The sequence below is a fragment of the Abramis brama genome, assembly GCF_963993115.1.
Source record: "Abramis brama genome assembly, chromosome: 14".
Lineage (NCBI taxonomy): Eukaryota > Metazoa > Chordata > Actinopteri > Cypriniformes > Leuciscidae > Abramis > Abramis brama.
Window position 1 is genome coordinate 15,924,088 of NC_139976.1, and position 24,289 is coordinate 15,948,376.

A 24,289-nucleotide genomic window follows, 5' to 3' on the forward strand; every position below is an offset into this window, starting at 1 on the left:
GTACAGTTGGAAAACAGAATAAAACTCGAGCAACCGAACGCATATCTCCAACCAGTGACGTAATTTTGTTTTAAAAAGTGGGTGGGACAGGTGTGTGGTGTGGGGGGGTGGAGGTTGCTATACAGTGCTAAGATATATGTACAATATGTGTACAATTTAATTGTACATTAATATTACAATGGAAAAAATAACATTACGATGTCCAGAAATCAATTTCAATAGTACATTGGGTTTAATTTGTCATTTATTGAGATCTACTAATATATATTGTTAGTGCCGAGAATTTACACGTGAATAAATCATAGGCTGTGTTCACACTGCAGGGCTTAATGCTCAATGCCGATTTTTTGAAAAAATTAGATTTTTTTGCAAGGCCGTTCACATTTCCAATTAAATGCGACCTTTTGTGATCTCCTGTGTGAACGTGAAATGACCCAGAAGTGACCCGCATGCGCAGAAGAGTACTCAACGGTCAACGACGTCACTTGTTGTTTGCGGAAGTAGCTAAACTTCAACTAACTGTGATTCTCACACACATACACACGAGCGCGCGCAGCGACCGTTACACAAGAGCCAGACAGCAGCCGCTGACCTATCTAATATCAGCACAAATAAGTTAACATAACGTTAGTCATATATAATGATGGTGGCCGTGGGCTTTTATTTATTTATTTAATTAACGGGCTCGTCGAGGTCGACCAGTTCGGCAGATTTACCTCAGCTCGACGAATATGCAGTCCGTTTTCAAACCGACGACTACTTCAACGCAGAATTATGACGTTTTTCGCGTATCAATGACGTGCGGGTCGGATACATGCGACCTGGCCGTTCAGACTGAAGTCGCATTTCAAAAGATCGGATATGTATTGGATTTTGGACCACATACCCAAGTGGCCTGGGTCGCATTTGAAAAGATCGGATCTGTGTCGTTCAGACTGTCATGAAAAGATCAGATACAGGTCGCATAGGGGCAAAAAAATCGGAATTGGGTCGTTTCAGCCTGCAGTGTGAACGTAGCCATAGATCCGCGAATGTAACTTGTGTACTTTCATGGTCTAGTGGTTGAACTTTTGCCAAGCATGTCAGAGGTTTTGGGTTCTAATTTGGACTCATCAAAACCGAATATGTTTATCAGTGGTTGTATATCAAGCAGGGACACGTTTGTGTGCATTTTGTTTTGTGATTTCACCGGAACAAATAGAGTCTATTTAGAGTCGCAAAGGCAGCCACAAGAGAACACTGTATCCATGCCACTGATATCAGCGGCAACGAGCTCAGCAGCTTGATTTAAAAAACAACACATTTCAGCGCTAGAATGCCTCTTATTTGACAAACGAACAAAATGAATGCCCTGCTAGTTAACTGGAGATGTTTTATTTATTTGTATTGGGTACAATCCGTGGTGCGAGTTGTTTCAAAAAGTGGTGGGGACAATATCGACCCTGGCAAAAAACCATAATGCTCCGCGACGTGTCAACGATGGTGATGGTTGCTTTGGCCAGGTGGTGGTATTTATAGCATAAGGGGCGGGACACTTTACATTCTAGAGAGCATTTGATTGGACAAGATGTGATGAGAAGCTGAAGTCCGCTGTGACATCATAAAAATTTGTGATCCATTTTAGCGGAAGTGAGGGACTGTAAGTTTTGAATGCTTATATCTCCTAAATGCGAATTTTGTCATTGGTAACCTTAAAGGTGCAGTCTGTAAGAATGACAAAATAGGTACTGCAGTCCAAATTCTAAATATCAGAGATCGTTGATTCTCCCGCCACCTGCTCCTCAGACTGGATGGCGCTCACACAGGTTGCCAGTTTGAGCTCACGCAATGGACGATGCAAATTGGCAACGTGCAGTATCACAGACCAAAACAAAAACAAACATTCCAGCCTGGAAACACACATTTAAAAGTAAAATAACTGGCTGTAGAAGTGTTTTTTTCAGAGAAACTAGTATATGAACTGTTTCCTCAATATATGCAAACATATTATGGTACAAAACATATTTTAGTAGAGTGAAAAAGTTACATACAGCACCTTTAAGCCTAACATTCATACTAAAAGCTAAATAACTTGAAATTTTTCAGGGGGCCTTTAAGAACATCTTTTTTTTTTTTTTTTTTAAGAATTTCTTACATTTAGGAACGTTCTTACGAATTTCTTAACTTCTTAGATTTTCTGTGTTCAGTTCCAGCATAAAGCTGGTCATTTGAGTGTTCTTGTGGAGTTCAGGTTTTGTAAGGCATATGTCTACCTGAGTTTGTGTGATTCTCATCGCAGTTTCTGTCTCCCAGGACAATGTCAATGAAGCATGCGGAATGTCCTAGAACACTTTGATTTGGCTTATTTCTTTCTTTTGGCTGATTGCTATTGACTACCATTTTATGGATTTCACTGCCATGAACAAAGGACCAGAAACCGTGCAGCCAAAACAAGACTTGCTACTTTGGAAAAAAATGTTTTTGAATGTCTGTGCTTAGATTTATCATGTTGAGCCTTGGAACGCAAGCACGGCCAGCAGACATTGTGTGCTATAAAAGTTCACGCTGTTCTCATTTCCTCTGTGATCTCTCATTGGTTGACACAAGGCTTCATTAATGTTTCCTCTCAAGTGCCTTCATTAGAAACGTTTGTGTATATTTTGACATCTTTTTGATGTTGGATATGTAGTAGTAGTGGTGGTGGTGGTGGTGGTTGGGAATCGTAAGAAATTTTCCGGTTCCGGTTCTGGTTCCGATTCAATAAAAAATATTAAAACAACTAATAAAAAATAGTAGTAAGGGAAAAATCCACAATACTTTTTGTTTTTATTTCTTATACTTTTCAAATGAGTTTAACAGACTGGTAATGTCAACAAGTTCAACATATTATGCAATTTTTGCAAAAAAAATATTAGTTTTTCTGAAGGAAAATAAATGTCTGCATAGGGGTGTGCCGGTTTCAGAATTGGTGATGACGGTTATGACGTGAGTCAAATGTGACGGTTCGTAACATAACCGTCATCGGGGGAGGGTTCGTCTGTTATAGGACAACTTAGTTTGAATAAAATTAATATTTGTGTAGTGTTCAATGTTGTTATCAATAGAGATACGCGGATGGGGTATTAGTTCATAAGCAACCGCATCACAAAACTCATCATCCGCACCAACGTTTTTTGACCAGATTTCAAAGCCGCACCCGCCCGCCATCCACTGATTGTTTTGCGGTCTATGGACGATGTAATGCTCTGCTGATGCGAGCCGCAAGTAAGCCCTTGTCTGTTCTAGAAAGGATGCAGCAGCAAAGATATTTAATGCTAATGTATGAGGCATAGGCCTACGCTGAGTTTCATTCATTTACGATGAGATGCGCTCTAGTTCAACTTCACAATGCAAGTGAACGCGGCGCATCGGAGCCTTCATGTCACGGTTATTATTATTGTCTCCTATATTTGCTTTTTATTTATTAAATACATGCAATTGGTTGATGAAACATTTATTAAAATTAAGATACAATTTGTACAAAACGAAATTCGCTTTAAAGAAAGGCTTTCTACAAAGCAAAACTTAATGAAGTGGTAAAAATCATGTCTGATGATTTACAAAACAAAACTTCATTAAGTGGTAAAAACCATGTCTCCCGATTGCAAATGTTCATTGCTAATGTTTATTATTGCAAATGTTTTTCATTTGTTTAATAAATCTCATAATGATGGCACATCACTATATCATAGCTTTTATTTCTATCTCAAATGATTGGCGGTCGGTCAAGGGGCAAAGAATCAAATACAGTTGGAAACGATGTAGACCATTAATAACACAGACTGTTAACAATTGTTTTTAATTAGTATTTAAGCATTCTCTATGCTAAAAAATGTTTGTAAAAAATATTTTAATAACACGGTTTTGGCGGTTATAGAGTTGTAATGACGGTGTTCAACTATAACCGTCGGTCTCACGGTTATATACTAACCGTCACACCCCTATGTCTGCATTCTCTAGAATAATTTGGGACCTCTCCTATAGCTTATTGTATCTCCAGCAGTGGAGAATACCCTCTCAGAAGGGGTAGAATATGCTTGAATGTAAGATGTGTGTAGAACAGATTATTTTTAAAATCGTTTTTAATGATTGATTCATAAAGACTTTACTTGTTTCATTACTGGATAAATCAGCGCTCTAGCAGTTAATGAACTGCATGCGTCTTGCGGAAGTACATTGTTGCTGGAGCTACTTCTCTCTATTTATGTCTACCGTAGACATCAGTTTATACTCGAATTATAAACTTTTATCTCAGTACTTCTGTGATCATTTGAATATTTGTAACAGAAATATCGATACTGTGTGATTGTAAAGCTGTTTCATATTGACAACTCTCTGGGTCAACAACAGCGCAAACAGATTTGAATGTTCAGGGGTGAGGTTTTTGTAATTTAGGAATAAGATCGCGTGGGTGTTTGAATCGAGATCTTTTACAGATTAACTTAATCGTGCAGCTCTACTCTCTCTCTCTCTCTCTCTCTCTCTCTCTCTCTCTCTCTCTCTCTCTCTCTCTCTCTCTCTCTCTCTCTCTCTCTCTCTCTCTCTCTCTCTCTCTCTCTGCGTTGATATCTGACGCAAAACGTATTTGAGTAGCGCGAGGGTTTTTCAGTGCATTCATTACTATTTTAATAAGAGGTGAGACGTCGCTATTAAAGGATAAGCTCACAGCACTACACCCACACAGCGCACCAGAACCGTTTTCGGAACCGAAACTTAGGAATTTCGCACGGTTCCGGTATTTTTTCAAAAACACTACCGGTTCTGGATAAGAACCGGTTCTCGGTTCCCAACCCTAGTAGTAGTAGTAGTTTTTGATTCTTGATATAGTAGGGTATATAGCTGTACAGTGGGGTATATATTTGTGGTATGGGGACTCCAATGTAAATGAAATTGAAAGGGTAAATGTAGACAAAGGTAAATGCTCTGGATGTATACAGGAAGACAAATTACCAAATATATCTATGGTGTCTATTTCTACCTTAATCTGAATTTAGCTCTTGCTTCTGAAGTTTTTCATCTGTTCTTCCTTTTCTTTTGAAGCAAACAGAAGATTATAAGGTTTGGGTTAGCAGTGAAAAACCGAGCACTACGGTAATGTCACTTTCTAGAAATAATGGAGGCACAAATTAGATTATGGAGAAAGACAGGATCACACATGTTAGCGCTTTTGAGATGCACATGTGTACACAAGAGAAATACATCATGGCCCTGATGGCCCAGAGTGGAATAAAAAAAGTTCTCTCCAGAGAGACTGATATGCACCGTCAGAGGGTTATGTTGACCAGAGAGCTAATGTGTCACTCATCTCCCACGTTACCTGGGATCAGTGATGGACTGAAATAATTGCCAGGCAAATTTTCCCTTCCATAATCTACAGCCTTGTTAACAGAATAAAAAAAAAATTGTGTTCAATGTTATTTGTTTATTTATCAAAAAAATTATTAACATTATTTGAAGCCTTGAGACGAAGAACCATACAAGTCCATATTTTCAAATTTTTAATATAACATTTTTTTCATTTGGACTGTGAACATTATATTATATATTTTTATTTTACTTGAAGATAGACAACAAAAGCTTCCCGATTTTAATGAGAGAAGATTTTTAAGTGTCAATCTTAAAAATAAAAAGTTAGAGTAATTTACATTTCTGGAATGTGGAAGAACGGTATATGTCCAGTTAATGTGGAATAACAGTATAAGTCCAATTCATCATATCACTTTAAACCACTGGAGATCTGATACTTTTATCTTTTATCTTTTTTTATCTAAAATATTCTTTCTTACAATTTATTTATTTATTTATTTTTTGCTAACGCAAATCACAGAACAAATACAGACAATACAGTACAGGGACATCAAACGCAGCTAAAACGTTTTGATTAATTTCTCCGTGGTTATAAGGAGTACAGCTTTCATTTTGACCCATTCATGACTCGATCCGTTAAACAGAGTGAGCTATATGAACTGTAGTAGACGACGCCCAGTAGCCTACACGCCCCTCTGACTGTAACCGCTAACGTTAGGTAGATGCTTTGTACATATACGGTTCTTACACTCACCTCTTTCGGTGGACTTTTTTCCTCGTTTTAGCTCTCCTCTCCGGTTCACATATGGTTTACCAGCATCCCTAAAAGACTTCCTTGCTCTGTCCTTCCATTCGTTCATGTTTGCTCTCCTTTTTTTGCCGAGGTTTTGCCTATTAATGTCCGCAGTGGACATGAAAGCAACCGGCGTCTCCATTTTTCGTTAGTGGACATAAGCTTTTTTTCCGTGTGAGACTATTTTAAAGTTTAAAATACGGAGTATTGGTCGCGTTAACACCCCCCCAAAGTGCTTCTGTATACAAAGTGGCACACATACATTCATGTCACATGGTTATCTAATTTTTTTGGGACTTATACGGTTGTTCGACGCATGGACTCATTTGTATAAGAAAAAAACATTTTAAATGCAGATTTATTAGGGAGTTTGTCACTGGTCGTTATTTAAGTGTAAGGCCTCTCTCCTCACCTTTTGCTGTTCTTCTAATCTTTCATTCCTTCCTCTGCATAGTGTGCTCTGATTTTCCCAAGTGTCCATGTTTCTGTGTCTATATCCTGTAACAGAGCGTACGGGAGGTGCTCGAGCACACACTGTGCTCTTTGTGCAGTGAGGTCTGCTCGTCTTGAGAAAGCATTTCCTCATGTAGGTGAAGGAACAAGATCCGACTTCTGAAAGTGATGTTTCCTTAGTGGGGTGATTTACAGTGAACACAAGCAACACTGCATCCTATGGAAGATCTGGTGTGTGAAACCACAGACACACACAGATTTAAGTCTTTTATACTTTTGAATAAACATCCAAGTTTTTGGCCAAAGCACCATCGATCCAGCAGCAATCAAGCAAGCAATTGTGTTGACTTGAGTTGTTGCACTCGGTAGCCGATGAATCTTATTAGTCCAAAATTCCATATTATCTAATAATATTACAAATAAAATTGTTTGTGTTTAGCTGCAATTTTAGTGCAGTATTTTGGTTTCAGCCTGGACGGAAAAATGACTTGATGCTGTAAACCTGCTCAGCAGTGTTTTCTCAAAGGATATAAAATGGCCATGTCTAGCTTTTAGGGTCATACTGCAGGAGACATTTAAGATGGTATCCAGCATTTTATCCCAGGCCTCAACTTCCCTCTTCCGCTCATTCCCCCTTTACCTCCACACATTCCCATTTACCTTCCTGTCATTCTTTCTTTTTTCCATCCGTTTCAGGCCTGTCCTGTTTTCAGTCTATATGCTGGCATTCCTCAGCCTTATTACCTTAATGAGACCCAATTTTCAGCAAAATACTTGTTAATGATATAACTGTAATGCAGCAGGTTTAAAGCAACATTTTGAGTGTTTACTGAGCAGGTCATTGAAGGGTTAGTATAACAGTCTATATAGAGGGAGTGGAACATCACACACTTAGCCTAATGTTTGTTTTGAGTCTCACTATGTGTTTGTGTGTGTGTTTATAATTGGAAGTTTAATAGCCCTGTTTAACGCATATCTTCTGCCTACTGGTTTACTCGCAGGTGGCATAAATCAGCAGTGATAATTGCGGCTAATTGTGTTTAAATGACCTCGCTGCTGTTCTTTTTGCTGTCTTTTCCTCCCCAGCTTTCTCCACTGCCAAATCTGCAGCAAACACAACCATGTGGTTCTTGGTAATTTGTTAATTTACGAAGGGACTTGAAGAGTGTATGTATTGTTGTTTGTTTTCACGCCACTTTAAGTGACTCTGTGTCAAACACTCCTTTTGTATTTGTTTTTTCAGGTCTGTCCTAATGGCTAGAGCTTAGATACGGCTAAAATGATTTGAACTTCAGACTTTTATTGTAATGACGTTTGAAAAAGTTATGATGTCATAGTGTGTTCGAGAAAGCTTATTATATTCATACGCACCAAGGAGGTCTATAATACTCGACCCATTAGTTTATTATTAACCTCAATAGCTATGTTTCCATCCACTTATTTTTATGTGCATTTTGGGATATCGCATAAAAAAAAACGCTGGATGGAAATGGAAAAATGCGCAATAAATTCTAAAAATGTGCATACAAAATTCGAGTCTGCGCTCAGTTGAGTCTGATAAACTTCTTATCCGATAAGAAAATATACACATGAACTACGATAAACACATTTACCAAATAAATTCCTCGATGCGCATCATAAAAAGACTTGACTTTGCGACGGGATGGCATAACTGGACTAATCAGCTGACTGATCTCGTTGCACAGCATCTGAAATTGCTTCTGTGGCTTCTCCTACTGCAGCAACTTCCATTTTTCTTTGTGATATTAGTCAGTTTATCAGGAAGTGACGATTTTGCCCTCTTCGGCTAACTGGATCGAAACGGCGCTTTATCTGCAAATTCTTTATGCGATATTCCATTTTTGTGCATAAGTTAACTTCACAACTTTGGATGGAAACATGGCTATTGGCCATTGCTTGACTTGCACAGGTCTTGCACTTGCAATTTCTCTACATAAATGAGATATATCTTCTGCTCATCAAGCCTGCATTTATTTGATCAAAAATACAGAAAAAAAATGTAATATTGTGATATATTATTACAATTTAAAATAATATTCTGATTTATTATGAGTGTTGGAAACAGTTCTGCTGCCTAATATATTTGATGAATAAAAGGTTAAAAATAACTGCATTTATTCAAAATAAAAAATATTTTCTAATAATATAAATCTTCTTTACTATCACTTTTTATCAATTTAACACATCCTTGCTGAATAAAAGTATTAATTTATTTCAAAAAAAGAAAGAAAAAAAATTAGACCCCAAATTACTTACCAGTAGTGTATATTGTTGTTACAAAAGATTTCTATTTTTAAATCATTTGCTGTTTTTTTTTTTTTTTTTACTTTTTATTCATCAAAATATCCTAAAAAAGTATCACAGGTTATGAAAAAATATTAAGCAGCAGAACTGTTTCCAACTTTGATAATGAATCATCATATTAGAATGATTTCTAAAGGATCATGTGATAGACTGGAGTAATGATCCTGAAAATTCAGCTTTGCATTACAGAAATAAATGATAATTTAAAGAAAACCAACCATTTTTGATCAAATAAATGCAGGCTTGATGAGCAGAAGAAACGTCTTTCAAAAACATTAAAAATAGTAATGTTTCCAAACTTTTGGCCTGTACTGTGTGTGTGTGTGTGTGTGTGTGTGTGTGTGTGTGTGTGTGTGTGTGTGTGTGTGTGTGTGTGTGTATATATATATATATATATATATATATATATATATATATATATATATATATATATGTATATATATATATCCAGAAGAAAACTCAAGACTAGTATCAAATGTTTCAGGGAGTTGATAAACAGTGCTTACTGATATTGAGAAATAACTCTCTTTAGAGTGGACTTTGTGCTTTGTAAATTTGCATACCTTATTCATGCTCAAACAGCAATATTACACACGAAAGACAATTGAAAATGTAAAAAAGCATAATAGGTCCTCTTTAAAAATCTTACCGACCCTACATTTTTTGAACGGTATTGTATATAACACTAATAATTCAATTATAAAACTATACAACTAATTGTTGTAAAGAAATAAATTGTGAATTTTAGCTATGCAACTAGGCCATGCTAACCAGGCACACCCCTTAACCCATTGGTATGTATATACACCCACAACATCTTTTTAAAGTTTATTGACCTTGTAGATTGTCTTTGTGTTTGTACAAAAGCAAAGGTAATCAATCAACTTCATCTAATGTCTCTGTCGGGAGAGTAAAGAGTACATGTGAGCAGTTCTTGTCATCACACAGTCAGGAGCGGTGGTGTCCTTTTGATGTGCGTTTGATTTTTTGCGTCTGTCAAACTGTCAATGGATGAACTATCTTCTAATTACCTTCTTTATAAAGGTTAAAAAAATGCACCTGTAAATCAATTCAAGGGGGGGAAATATTGTCCCTTAATGGAAAAGGTGTGACTGCAGTCTAAATGGAAGAGAGGGGGTATGCAGAAGGATGTTAAATGCCTCAGAGGGTACATCACTGTAAAAAGTTTGGGAACCACTGTCCTAAAGAATGACTCCTGTCCATCTGAGCTCTGCACAGATTAAGCCATCCACTTTTGGCTGGCCTTATAATAACAGTCATAAGCATTTATGTGCTAAGAGTCTCAGCATATGGAGCTGATCACCTCCACAACAGGCAGCCGTGGGTTACGTTACTGATGAGTAATTTAGGGAGCCGCGGCCTCTTATTCTAACTTGCTTAATTTTTCTTCCATCTCAGTTTCTGCTTTCTCTCTCTCTCATCGGTCAGAGGAAAATATTTCATTAAAGTCTATTTATAGAGCGTGTTTTAATGGGCAGACCTCAGAAACAGGAGGAAATAAGAAAACCTTGAAAATGCTCAATCAAAGAACCTGCTCATTTCCTCCGGCTGCCTATTACAAGTGACCTTACTGTGAGAATAAAGTTGCACTCGTGAGGATCGTGTGAGCTGTATTGTGAGGATGACTAACAGAGGTGGAGTTCCTGATGGGTAAATTGTGCCTGCGTGATGAGTTTGGTTAGTCAACCTGGTGAAGCATGGCTGTCTCAGCATTATGTGTGAGTGGAGGAAGTCCATCATGTCCGAGGCAGAGATGTTTGTCTCAGGCTAAGCCTGCATCTGAATAATGTCAGCTCATGCTCTCACACCAAGAGAGAAACGAACTTCAGTCCATCATGCAAGCTAAAATGGCAAAGAAAAAATAATTTGCTTCAATGTGTATCACTCTTGTTCGGTCAATTTTTTTGTGTGTGTTTTGTAGTTTTGTTTGATAACTGAACAAAGAGTTTATGTACATTCAAGACTTGCACATTGAGCAATGGTGTTGATTGTTGAGTGTGTTGTAATGTATTGATGTGAAATAAAAATTGTTGAGTGAATAATGATCTGTTTCATCACATTGGTTTCCACATTCGATTAAACAGGACAGGTCAGTATGTTCAGTGATATTCTACTGAAATCATTATCGTTTTGATCAAACAAAAAGGTTTTGGAAAGGTTCTACCATTCACTTTGTCACATTTAACAAAATTAAATGGTACATCAGTGGTCTAATTCTCTCTCTTTACTCCCTTTCTCTCTGTCTCCCTCATGTGTGTCATTAACACCACTGCTTTATCTCAAGCTGAGATGTAACAGCTAAGCTGATCACTGGTTTCTGTCACCTCCCAAAGCGCCAGGCCAATCGCCACCTTGTTCTTCCAGGTCACCAAATTGGTCCAATTATTTGATCAACAGGAAATATTCATAGACTTCTGAAAGGAGCGTTGACAAACGGCTGCACTTTCCATCATAGAGGCTGTGTTTAACACATCAGACGACGACCTTGAGCTAATGTATTAGTCATGATAATGACATCGCAAAATCATTACAGGTGACCAAGTCATCAAAATGACTTTGACAGCAGATAATTGGTCTTACTGAGGTAATGCAGATAGAAGAGGATCATGTCTGTGTGAGTGTTTTTTTTTTTTTTTTGAGAATCTTATTGATATGCCATTGGAATAACTTTCTTCAAGGCTGATATTTCACCTCTTTCAGACAATTGAAATGAGGGGAGGTAAAACCCCTGATCGGTTTTTAAACACACGCACACTAGAGGAACAACTCCACACCTTCATCCACTGTCACGGATGCTTTAGAAATAATAACAGCCTCAGAGACACTGATGCAGAAAACAGAGGGTGAAATAAAAAGGCAGACTAAAGCTCAAACTGTCTAACATGGTTGTCTGTGTGTGAATGGCCCTGCTCCCTGCTAGGAATCTTGCTGTCTTAGTCTCGCTGTCTAATTTTGCTGTGTGTTTGTGTGTGTGGTGACAGCCCATGCTGTGAATGTCTGGCCATATATGTCTCCGTTACAGTAGCGTATGGGTATGTATGGTGGCAGGAGGACACACAGGACTGGCATATTGTTGGCAGACCAGTGCCTTGGATAGCTAGTGCTTTTGCATTCCTGTTTTGGCAGTCATAGCAGTCCATTTAAGCCATTAAGCTGTTGCGTGTATCTAGCCATACTTCAGTCCACAGTAACAGAGCACTTACTTTCTTGCACATATAGTATACGCACAGAAAATCACATGTACTCAGTGGCCATGTTGTGTACTGGACCTTTCCATTCTGCTTGTCTGATTTTGTGCGGACGGACTGGGATTTATCACAAAGTCTTTCTACATAGTTATGCCAGTAATTGGTGGCAATTTATTGTTTTGGAGTGAGTCATTGAATCATTTGTTCAACTGATGCGTTCAGACACACTGATTCATTCAGGAATGAAGAGTGACTCATTGAATCATTAATTAAACTGATTCATATAAAACACTGATTTATTCAGGAATGAAACGCGTGACTGTCTTCATCAGTGACCCATTGAATCATTCATTTAACCGATTTGTTTAAACACTCATTCATTCAGGAATGAAACAAGTGACTTGCTGTGTCCCAAATCATGTACTATCCATCCTAAATAGTATTTGAAATTAGAATTAGTGTGTTCCAAATCGGTAGGTTGAAATTATTATTCCAAAGATACCTGGATTATTCTACTATTTCCGATTAGAATTCGAAATGTAGATTTGTGAGATTTGTGCACACTCTATTTTTTGGTATTGCCCCAGAACCCATTGCGCGTTGGATGAGGATTCGATTAGAACTGCAAACACAAATAAAAAGTGTTTAAAAACTACAAACATGGTGGATGTGTGAGACCTGACGGTTCAGATAAAGGGATTTGAGTGATTAATAGTCAGTATCTAATCTGATGAAAGAATATTTATTCAATGTTTTCCACATTAGATTTCATCTTGCAATGACATTGTGAACTTTTGTAAAGATACATTTCGTCATTAACTTTTAAATATATCATCATTAAACATGGAAGGAGACATGAGGAGAGTTCATGAAGAGAGTTCTCTGCATGAAAAACCCACGACTGGCAGATCAATGTGATATTGATCTCCAATACAGTAGGGAAATGAGGAGGATATCTGTGACAAGATGAATGTCAGGACAGTTTAAACGGTGACAGGATGCACCTAACTAAGTGACAGAGAGCGGTCCATTAAAGATGCAATTATGACGAAGTAGTATGTCCGAAAGCTTGCCTACTCTTCTGCTGCAAACTCAAAAGTATGTATTTTCTTCATAAAGAGTACAAACCTTTAGGGGTGAACCAGTGTAGTATAAGTAGGCAAATTTGGATGCAACTTCACCAGTGAGTTATTAAAACATTAATTTAACTACTTTAGTTTTTTCAAAAACACTCATGTATTCAGGAATGAGACAAGTGACTGTCTTTATGAATCTTTGAATATTCTAATAGACATTTATAATCCAATTAAACCAAATTTTGTTTAGACTTTTAATGTTTGTATCAACCTGGTCACTGTTAAGTACTGTATGTGTTTACTTTAAGCAAGTGTGGTTGTTGACTCTTTGTATGTGTGTTACAGGGTGCCACCATAAAGAAAGATGAACGCACTGGAGCGATCATAGTGGCACGCATCATGAGGGGCGGGGCAGCAGACAGAAGTGGTGAGAACTAATGCGCCTCTTTTCTCACTACACAAATGTACCCTAATAATACCCAGATGTTTAGTTTGTTTACACAAAGCCTGAGATGTTTATTACACTGAATAAACTGTGGTCTCTTCTTAACTTCTCTTGTTATCCACTGCTATTTGTTGCATCCAGGGCTGATACACGTCGGAGACGAGCTGAAAGAGGTTAATGGTATCCCTGTTGATGACAAAAAACCTGAGGAAATAATCCGCATCCTGGTATGTGCGTGTTTGTGAAGAGACTACTAGAAATGTCATAAACAGCATGTTTAACAGTTTATAATGTAACAGAATATTGTGAAAAGGTGGTTTTATCCAGTGGGAATTGTTTGGACCGTTAATGTGTGAAACATTATAGGCTAAGAATCTAATGTTATTTTCCTCCTAAAAAAATGTTTGGCAAGAGAAAGTTATTGTGAAATAAAAAGACAAAAGGAATGCACCAGTGCACGTTGTTCATTTCATTTACTAAAAAGGTTGTTGTTCGTGTCTTTTTGTTGATTCTGCTCTTTTTATAGTCCCAGTCGCAAGGTGCCATCACGTTTAAAGTGGTCCCAGCCATCAAAGAGGAGTCACAAAGCAAGGAGCCCAAGGTAGAGTTCATCAGCATTGCTGCTGATCAGACATGACCGTTTAGGAAAAAGAGACGGCCGATATGGGATATTCTACTCAGATGTTGGGGAAGGGGGGCTTTCTCTGTATATGTACTATGGGCTGCTGGCTTGATAGATGAACTTTTGTTCCCATCCATCTTCAACACAAATGATTTGCACTAAACCTCTCAGCTCCTGTCTAGCTTACAAACAGCCTATGTCGATCTGTTCCTAAACCCAAGTGAGCTACATGAAACCTCAATAATGACTGATTTACAATGCTCTACACATGCATCTTACACAAAACTTTAGTCAGAACTGTTGACACTTAAATGATTCCTACAGAATTGAGTTTGGACATGAGCTAAGCTAAAGACTTTATACTAATAAACAAAAAAACATAAACCACTAACAAAAATATTTGGTGAAATAGCACATTTTAAATTATTTTGGTGATAGTAGGTCTATAGGTTTTAGCAAACCATTGCAATGGATTTTGGGATTGTGTCCTATCCATGAGGTATAAATCCAATTCTGACTTGAGTCAGAACTTGTTAAGTACACGTCATGGTTATAAGTTATAAGTATAATTGTTTTCTGTAATTTGTCTCTTGCTCTCATCAAGGCTGCATTTATTTAATAAAAAAAAAAAAGAAGAAGAGTAAAACAGTAATATTGTGAAATGTTATTACAAAATAAAATAACTTTTTTTTATTTTAATATATTTCAAAATGTTATTTATTATGATGTCAAAGTTGATCATTTTCAGCATCATTACTCCAGTCTTCAGTGTCTCATGAACCTTCAATTTTTTTCAATACTATTATTTTTCTTTCAAGTTTTTTTGATATATAGAAAGCTGAAAAAACAGCATTGATTTTAAATAAGTAGAAATCTCTTCTTCTTTTTTTTTGTACATTAAAAACGTAATCCTTGCTAAATGAAATTAATTTATTTAAATAAAATAAAAAGCGTATTGACCCCAAACTTTTGAGTGTTGTGCTGTAAATGAGGACTGTACCATTTCTTTGCGGGTTTATTCTATTCGTTTTTCTGTGCTGTAATGGTTTAAATATGTTTCAGTTTTAAATTCAGTCATAACCCACATGTGTGTTATCCAGTGACCGTAGTTTACTGTTTTCTGCACATGTAATGAATATGTTGAAGTGATGCTAATTGGCTGCACATGTGTAAGAGGGATAAAAAATGATGGAGTGCAAGACAAAGAGATGAAGTGTTCCCTCAGGATGTATTGGTGTGTTTGTGGGGAACATTCTCCCTTGTAACATCATTTTTCTGTATGGCACATGCAGCTCTCTAAATCAACACAAGCCACTGCTCTGTGCTTTGGGGACTTTGCTGTCTCCGTTTGCTCTCAGTAACCCTTTATTTTCTTATTTGTCTTTTTTATTGATTTGATACGTCTGCTCAATCACTCCAATCCTCCAAACACCTCATGATCTCCTTTTTAAGAAAAGTGCTAATGAGAATCACATAGCATTTCCAAGAAGATTTTACATGTGTATGTGTGGAAATTAAGCCTGTCTGCTATCCAAAAATGCGCCTTGATTTGGTCATTATTTAGAGAGAAGGATGGAGCAGATGTGATTTGAATTTCATCTTTCTCTCATTTCATTTTAATCCATTTAATGTTAGTTAAAGCTGCTTCTCTCTCTCTCTTGCTCTTCAGATGTTTGTAAAGGCGCTTTTTGACTTCAATCCAGCTGACGATAAGGCGATCCCTTGCAAGGAGGCAGGCTTGGCGTTCAGGATGGGAGATATCTTGCAGGTTATGAGCCAGGATGATGCCACCTGGTGGCAGGCCAAACTCGAGGGCGATGGCAACCCGCGCGCTGGACTCATCCCTTCCAAACACTTACAGGAGAGGTTAGCCAATGCTTTTCTCTCTTCCCTGCTCATTTCCTCCCACTATCACCAGTTTTAAATTCAACAGCACTCCCTGACTCCATCATCTTGTCCGCCCTCTGTCCAGCCCCCTCATATATCATATTCACCTTTCATGCATCCATCTTTCTGTCTCTCGATCATTCCAGACTTATTCCACTCCATTACAACCTGACTTTCACTCCCTACTATGAAAGGAATGACTTTTCTGACTTTTTTGTGTTCCTCATCATTTTGTTCCCTTTTTGTGCAAGTCGGCTCGGCCAAAATACTTTGGATTTCCGTGGCTGTCTGGGCTGGAATGAGTAATGACAGACAGTGATAGCACTGGTTCACATCCACTTTGGACGTCCACGCACGGAAAATTGCACATCAGTGGCTTTCTTTTTCATAAAGTGGACTCTGATGTGCATGCATATATGTGCTGCCTTAGGAAATAGTTTCTTTGCTCTGTTTCTCTTGAAGAAAGTAACTTTCAATAGTAAAACATATTTTTGAACCTGTCAGATGTACAGTAGCAAGTGCTGTTTCTGGCTGACCATTTTCTCTCTCTCTCTCTCTCTCTCTCTCACACTCACACTCGCACACACACACACACTCACACTCACTCACACACACTCACTCACTCACTGTAGTTAAGTGTTTAGTAATCTCCATACAGCTGTGAAATCTGATGGTTTTACTGCATGTCAGAATAGGGTTGTCAGTCAGGTTTGGAGTGCTAAATTACCAATCATTAAGTTAGGTTTACACATTTTGGTTGTAAATGAGTGACGTATGATGTTCAAAGACCAAACAGACTCCTTTACACAATGTTGTCGGTTGATTTACAACCTCTCGCACATATATCAGTAAATACAGTTGTCATATATCATATATCAGTAAATACAGTACAGTCCCAAACACTGACACTGAATGTATACTATCCGTTTACTACTATCTATAGATATTTGTCTTTCTCTCTCACTTCCTTCAGGAGGTTTGCAGTCTGGAAACCCACGACCATCACTACTCTTCAGAGGACCCCCAGCAAAAGATTTTGTAAGGACCACACTCCAACAATCATGCAGCAACTAAAACAACCACTGAAATACACCAGAGCTCAACAATATGTTTTTTTTACACTACTGGCTCAGTCGGGCCATTAGTCGTGGCCCCACTACGAAAGAATTCTAATTGGCAATTTTATTTATTTTTTTTTATTAAAAACTGGTGTACATTTAGTGGAAATGTTTGTATTTTTCCATTTAAATTTAAGTGTACTTAACAACATTTCACTTTATAAAAGTGTGTTTTTCCTTTACAAAACTGGAAATTATATACATATAATGTAACTTTCAAACACTTTTACTGGAAAGCGATAGCATATGATGCAAAACATTATTCTTTGGTTTGTCGTTTCACATTTTTAATGGTACTTTCAAGGTGGTTACAAATAAGTTTTGCAGTTTTGACAAACCTCACCCATGTTAGTCAACTAGATAACAGTATCTTGGTGACAAATCATCATAATTTGTAAACCATTTTGATTAAATCCAGAAACTGAACAGTGGTTCTCAGCCGGGCGGATGGGGATGAAAAAAAATAAAATAAAAACATTATTTTTGAAGAATCTTAAATCTCTGGAATCACAAAATTTAATTCAATTCAATACATCTGTTAATTATGACAAAACTGCTTGTTTTCTAACTTTTTTTTATTATTACAGCAGAAATATCAAATAATGTGTTGGACAACAGGGACCTTAGAGTCAGACAGGTTGAGAACCACTGGTTTAAAACATGGTTGTACAAGATCACTGAATGTAAAATTTCCAGTGGTAATGCCCAAAACTCTCACTGACCTCAGGCTAGACACCGTATTGTTGAGCCCTGCACACACTCATCCTTTTGTTCCTGGACTACAGCAGAAATGATTTTTGAACTGTTGTATGAGAGCGGCCCATGCAATGCAGATGCTGTGACGAGACAGTGGCTTAAAAAAAATGAATAGAAGGAATGGCAACCGGAAAAGATTAGATGTGAGGGTGGGAAGTGCAAGGTGAAGTGAATGCAGACAGGGAGCCCAGACTCCCCTGATTGGTGCCAGGCAGATACAGTATGTGCACACATGTGTATTCATGTACATGTGCATTAATGCACGCCTGGACATAAGCTTCCTCTCCTGCTTTCCATTAATCTCTCACATTTGACTATTGTATGCGTGTGTGCGTGTGTTTGTGCGCCACAGCTCTAATCTCTCCCTCTTACTGACATCAGGGGTCTTTATGGAGCTATGCTGGGTTACTCTCTACACATGTGCACACTTAAGACTCACCACGAGACAGACCCGCAGCAACACTCTCGACATGTTGCCGTCATCCGTACAGCTACACGCACACTTGATTGAATAATACAGCCACTCTGGATTCTTATCCCCAATGCCACATGTTTGGCCTCCCACCTTTCCCATTTTTCTCTGTCACTCTGTCGGCTGCTTAAAACAAAGAAAAAGTAAAAGTTGATGTGTGCGTCACTGAATTATCAGTATTGATGCGTTTTCCAGGACCACCCTAGGAGTCGTGAAACTGTCGTCTTCGCAAACTCTTTACGTTTCACTTAACGAACAAGCATAAGTAATATTAAAGTCCTGCTTTTATGCAGCTTTTCATATGTAGAATTTTTCTGGAATCACGTCACGTATAGAAATTTGAAAAACAATTCAGAAAAACAGAAAGCTAATGTGTCCATGTCTGACTTAACCAGAAGCAGACCGTATCCAATATCAATCCAAACACAGGTGTTGTAGATGCATATAGGTGAGCTTGGAAAAAATAAATTGTTTGTTTGAAACCACATGATTGTGCACTTTAAGAGTAAGACCATCTGTCCACTGGCCTGCAGTGCGGTGACGTTAGCCCATATTTCAAAGAGCAGCGATGAGGGGCTTTCTCTGGATGACTGAACACACGCTAGTGCTTTGCACTACAGACATGTGATGTCAAATAAAGCCTTACTTATCAGAACAGCATGACAACTAGCTGAGACTGTATGTCATATCCATTATAAACCCCACACCCCTGGGCAGGTTCAGAGAGTAAAACTTTCGGTGTTTCCACGGTCAAATCATATTTAAAATCATGATTTTAAGCATGGGAATGTCATGGAAATTAATCTTAAAAACAATGGAAAGTCATGGAAATGTACCGGTACATTTTTTTTTTTTTACATTGTTACATTTGAAATGCACAAAAAAATTAAATAATTGTATGTAGTTATAAAATTTTGTAGGCTAGAAATAGTTTTATATGGATTAAATCGAATAATTTAAGTCAATATCAAGTAAATCCTTATGAAGGACTGGAAAAATTACAGTGCACACAGTCGAATCATGGGTTGGTCTGGTTACAAAAAGGTTTGCTGGTTCAATCCCCACAAGGAGCGAGCACCATTGTCTTTGAGCAAGGTACTTAAAGTTGGCATGAAGTTCACCCTATCTATTTTCTAAACACATCTTAATGATCTTATTATGAATAATAACCATGCATATGTTTCTTTCTTTTCTTTTTTTTTCTGGACCTCGTATTTCAAAATGTCATAACTTGATCGTCCAATAAAATGACAGACTTATCTGGTGACGTATGCTGGCCTTCTCCGATCATTTTGGTCCACTTAAACCCTGACTCTTTCTTACAATTGACTTCAAGCTTGCATTTACTGTAGATCTGACTCATCCAGTCAACAAACAATCGTTAGAACAAAGTCCCACCCTACTTTTTTTTTTCTTGTTTGATAATTCTTTTCACTCGAGTGGATCCCCATCTGTTACATCGCAAAACGTTGGGAAGGAGGAGGGATTTTACTTCTCCTTAGCGATTCAGTCTTGTTTACCAAATCGCTTCCTTTCAATTACTTACTCCCAGCATCCCGCCTCCTCTGCGATCTACTCCTCACCAAAGGAGGAGCACTGGAGGCCACACTCAGCCTCTGGCCCTAAGTCCTCCAGTCCTAAGACTGTGACGGACAAGGTTCTCTAGAGGTATTAGGCGAAGGCTTAGACATGCGATGGGATGTATCCCTTGAAAACTGCTGACCGCACCCTCGCCTCTCTAAACCTTCTGGCTACCGTCTCCACAGACGTGCCAAAAAGAGACTTGCGCATTAAGGAGAGCGTATTTTTTCTCGTTCTCCTTGATGTCTGCCAAGTTGAACCACAGATGCCTCTCCACGGCCACCATCTCTGCGATTGAACAACCAATGACAGTTTATTTGGTAGCCCAGAGGTCCAAATGCATGGTGCAGAGTGGCTTCGCAACTTCCTCCCAGACAGTCCCTGCCCCTGATCCATGTCTTTAAGCAGATCCGCCTGCTACGCTTGCAACACTGTTGTTGTGTGCACGGAACCACCAGCCTGACCTGCTGCTGTATATGGCCTGCCATTCAAATGCGAGGTAGTCCTCAACGCAAGGCAGGGTCGTAGTGAGGAGGTTATGGCCTGACAGGATTTGCTCGTCAAAAGTGTCACAAGTGACTTCTTGTCTCTCGCTCCCCCAAACCAGATCAAGTCTAGCCGTGGCATGGGCCATCACCTCCAGAAACTCCTCGTGGAGCTGGCAGGCTTAGAGAGCTCACTATAAGCAGTATCTTCGCCCTCATAAACCACATCCACCTCATCTTGGCTGGATGATGCCAACAGAATTTGCTATCTGTTTGTGAACAGCAGAGGGGGTGGATTTAATAACATCCGCCTCAACTCTCTCTGCATCTAATTCCTCAGAATTAAGGAAGAACAAAGCTTCTTACCTGTCTATTTCAGTCAGTCTCGCGAATCATAATGAGCACATCCAGCTTCCTCAAGGAGACTAACGCGCTCCACCTGTAGCATTTGTTTTACAAGCGCATACAAACATGCGTCTCCTGAAGACAAAAAGATCTGATGACATCTATCACAGACGCTCTCTTATACACGTATGTGCTCCAGTAGTGACATCATGGAATTGTCATGTGTATACACGTGCTTCAGACACTGGTCACACTGATCGATCCAAGACGCAGTGCTGAGTTCCACTTCGAAAGGGAACTCCATGTTACTCTGGAGGGATAGTCCTTTCAATTAATGAAAGTACTGTAAGCGTATTATATGCTACTTGGATAAAAACATCTGTTAAATGACTTCTTACCTAAGACTTACACAAGAATCTTTATTAACTGTCACATGACCAAATTCTGTTATGTTTTTCCTTCTCCACTAATATGCGATGTCATTGGCACAATGGGGATGTGCTTCAGACATGTCAAACCAGCAACCTTCCGGTTACCAACCCTGAGCCTTAACCAGTCAATTAATATCTGTTTATTTTGTTTACAAATAGATTAACAAATCTTGTCTCATATTCACCTCTCATGATTACCTTTCGCATGGTTAATGTGTCTTCTGGTTACGCAAGCTACATTTATATGCAACCTAAAGTATGATAATCCTAACGTGTTCAGGACCACTGATCACAAGCTTCTTGTCGTTATCATAATGTTGTCACATTGCATGTGGAGCAGTTTTGTTCGGGGTACATGTACAGTAATGCACTTGTAAATGGGTATATATTACACTGGTTAAAATAGATATAAACAGAACATGTGGAATCTACAATGGGATTGATGTAAATCTGTGTATATAAACAATGAATCAGTTGGTCTATTCATGCCCGTTCACGTGCTTTGGTTTGTGCCCTTTTAGATGTTTGCTTGACCAGATATAATTTCAATCCAATTGTTCTGTCATAGCTGTAGATATGGAAACAATTTAAGCACCCCTTTAATCTACACTCACCATCCCTACTTATTTGTAATAATCATCTGTTCTAGATTCATTTATAAATTGTGGGAGGCAAAAGGCATCTGTTATCTTTTTGGAATTATTCTGTCATGTAAAAATTGCATCATTTCAATGATCTTGTTTCCAGGTTTGCACAGTCCAGTTTGTGGTAGGGTTTTTTTTTTTTTTTTTTACTCTGTGGCCAAAAGCCATTTTAAAAAAAGGATCATGTATTACTGACAATGGCTAGAAAAACGTGCTAGGTGTAGGAAAGTTCACTGCTTCATGCACTTGCCTCGCACAGGTTCCATTTCTCTGAAATATGCCCCCAGTAATTATGACAGATGTGACAGTTATTCATTTTCATTTTGTAAATCTTACCCATTTTTTTCTTATCCTAAGCTTAGTGGATTAATTTCTTGTCCTAAACCTAAAACATCCTTGGATCCCCCTTTTTTTTCGTTTGGGTCACACCAGCAAGAAGAAAGATGCCTAAGGATTCTCCTGACTGATAGCACACACAAGATTTTACTGCCCTCCATCCTCCTCTTCATGGTATTGCTTTCTTGGCAGGACTGTGTGGATGTGTATGGCAGGCTGTGTAGATGCTGCCCTTTGCTCGTGTGTGTTTTGATTTAAGCTTGTTTAGTAGAATTGAGACCACATGAACTGGAGGAAGCTTTTAAAGTGACTCCAAATGTTCCCATGTCTTCAGGCCCATGCACACTCAAATACACACTTTCTCTGCTGTTATGAACTGTTAGTTGTTCTGTAGCTGCAGTTTCCTATGAGGTAAGCAATGGTTTACCACTTAATGGCATACTGAAGACTTTTCATAGAATACAAACAGATTTGTACATTTGTTCAACATTTAAAGGCATAGTTCATTTGAAACTGTGATCATTTACTCATCCTGATGTCGTTCCAAACCTTTATATTGTGGAAAAGAAGAAATTTGGAAGAATGTTAAAGCAAAATTGCACCCCAATGACTTTTATTAAAACTGCAGAAGAAAAGTCAAACAGGTTTGGAATGATTTGAGGATAAGTAAATGATGACAGAATTTCTATTTTTGGTTGAACTGTCCCTTTATTTTTTTATATTTCAAATCATGTTTGTAATGTGTACTTCCAGTCACATGACTTTCTTTCCTTTTATTTTTTTCCTTTATAAGATGATGAGACAGTCAAATGGGGTAGGTCAGTTTCTTCTTCCTCCATTAATTTGCTTCTCCCATCACCCTCTTGATCTGTTTTTAATCTTTTTATGTTTATCATATTCCTTTCTTTGCTTTCCCAGTGGAGGAGATTGAAGGTACACCTTTCAGACTAACTCTGGTTTGCCTATGAAATATCATAGCCATTAGATCATTGGCTGGGGACCCCTGTATGTGGTAATAGAGTACCCGAACAATGAAGATATGGTTGATTAGAATTCATTGGTCCACAACAGCCTAATGGAGCGTAGCAGAGTGTGTAAAGGGGCCAAGAGTTCATCACCCTACTGTATCTCTCTCATACTGTATACTAAAACACACATTCACAAGCACACAATACATCCCTATTTGCCAGACCAACTATGCCTTACACTTTAAATGAGATTAGAATGATGAGTGCTCAAATGAATCCCACCCGTTTTAGTCTTTCTCTATAATAGACCGTGTGAATGTGATTGTGAACATATTCCCCCAGTATTTCATAGTCTTATTGTTGTGAGAGACGCAAAAGATGTTTTAACTTATTTTTACCCCCATCTGTAAGGTATGCATTGAATGCATTATGTGTTGTGTCTAATAGACAAAAGAAATCTGAAGTTTATGGCCCTCATGGAAAGTTATGGATGCTGAATGCGAACACTGCCAATAGATCTGTCCACCTGGTTTAGTTGTAGAGGATCAATAGATGAAGGAAATATGACCTTTGTGCTTGTCTGTAAACCGTTCAAAAGTTTGTTGTCGGTAAGATTTTTCAATGTTTTTTAAAAAGATCTTTTATGCTCAAGGCTGTATTTGTTTGATCAGAAATACAGTAAAAGTTGTACTGACCTCCTACTTTTGAACGGTAGTGTAATCATTGTCAGTTTTGTTTATATTACTATAAGCTGTATTTACAGTCTTTTTTGCAATTGGCAATCTGTTTTGCTCATCTTTCAGTATGCAGTAGTGTTCCTATCTTTCTCTCTAATATAAATCTGTCTTGGTTCCTTCTGCCTTTCATAATTTGAAGAGGACAATGAGTTTGCTTCCTATTTAAGTGGACTCCATATTGGTGAGCTCTTTTTGATTATGCTTTGTGTCTGTCCTCTGTCCCATAGCACTCCTCTCTCTCCTGTCTGATTCATATTAATGATAAAAGAGTGTGTATATCC

General features: G+C 38.1%; 1 protein-coding gene across 2 annotated transcripts in view; it reads left to right on the plus strand.

Annotated features, from left to right (window-relative positions):
* Positions 1-24,289, plus strand: part of mpp7a (MAGUK p55 scaffold protein 7a) — a 154,136-nt gene that overhangs the window by 98,769 nt on the left and 31,078 nt on the right. For both annotated transcript variants that reach the window (XM_084134883.1, XM_084134884.1), the window contains exons 8-12: positions 13,527-13,608; positions 13,768-13,853; positions 14,153-14,227; positions 15,918-16,114; positions 17,109-17,173. In XM_084134883.1, the coding sequence (XP_083991009.1) occupies positions 13,527-13,608; positions 13,768-13,853; positions 14,153-14,227; positions 15,918-16,114; positions 17,109-17,173 (505 nt within the window). The remainder of the gene's footprint in view (positions 1-13,526; positions 13,609-13,767; positions 13,854-14,152; positions 14,228-15,917; positions 16,115-17,108; positions 17,174-24,289) is intronic.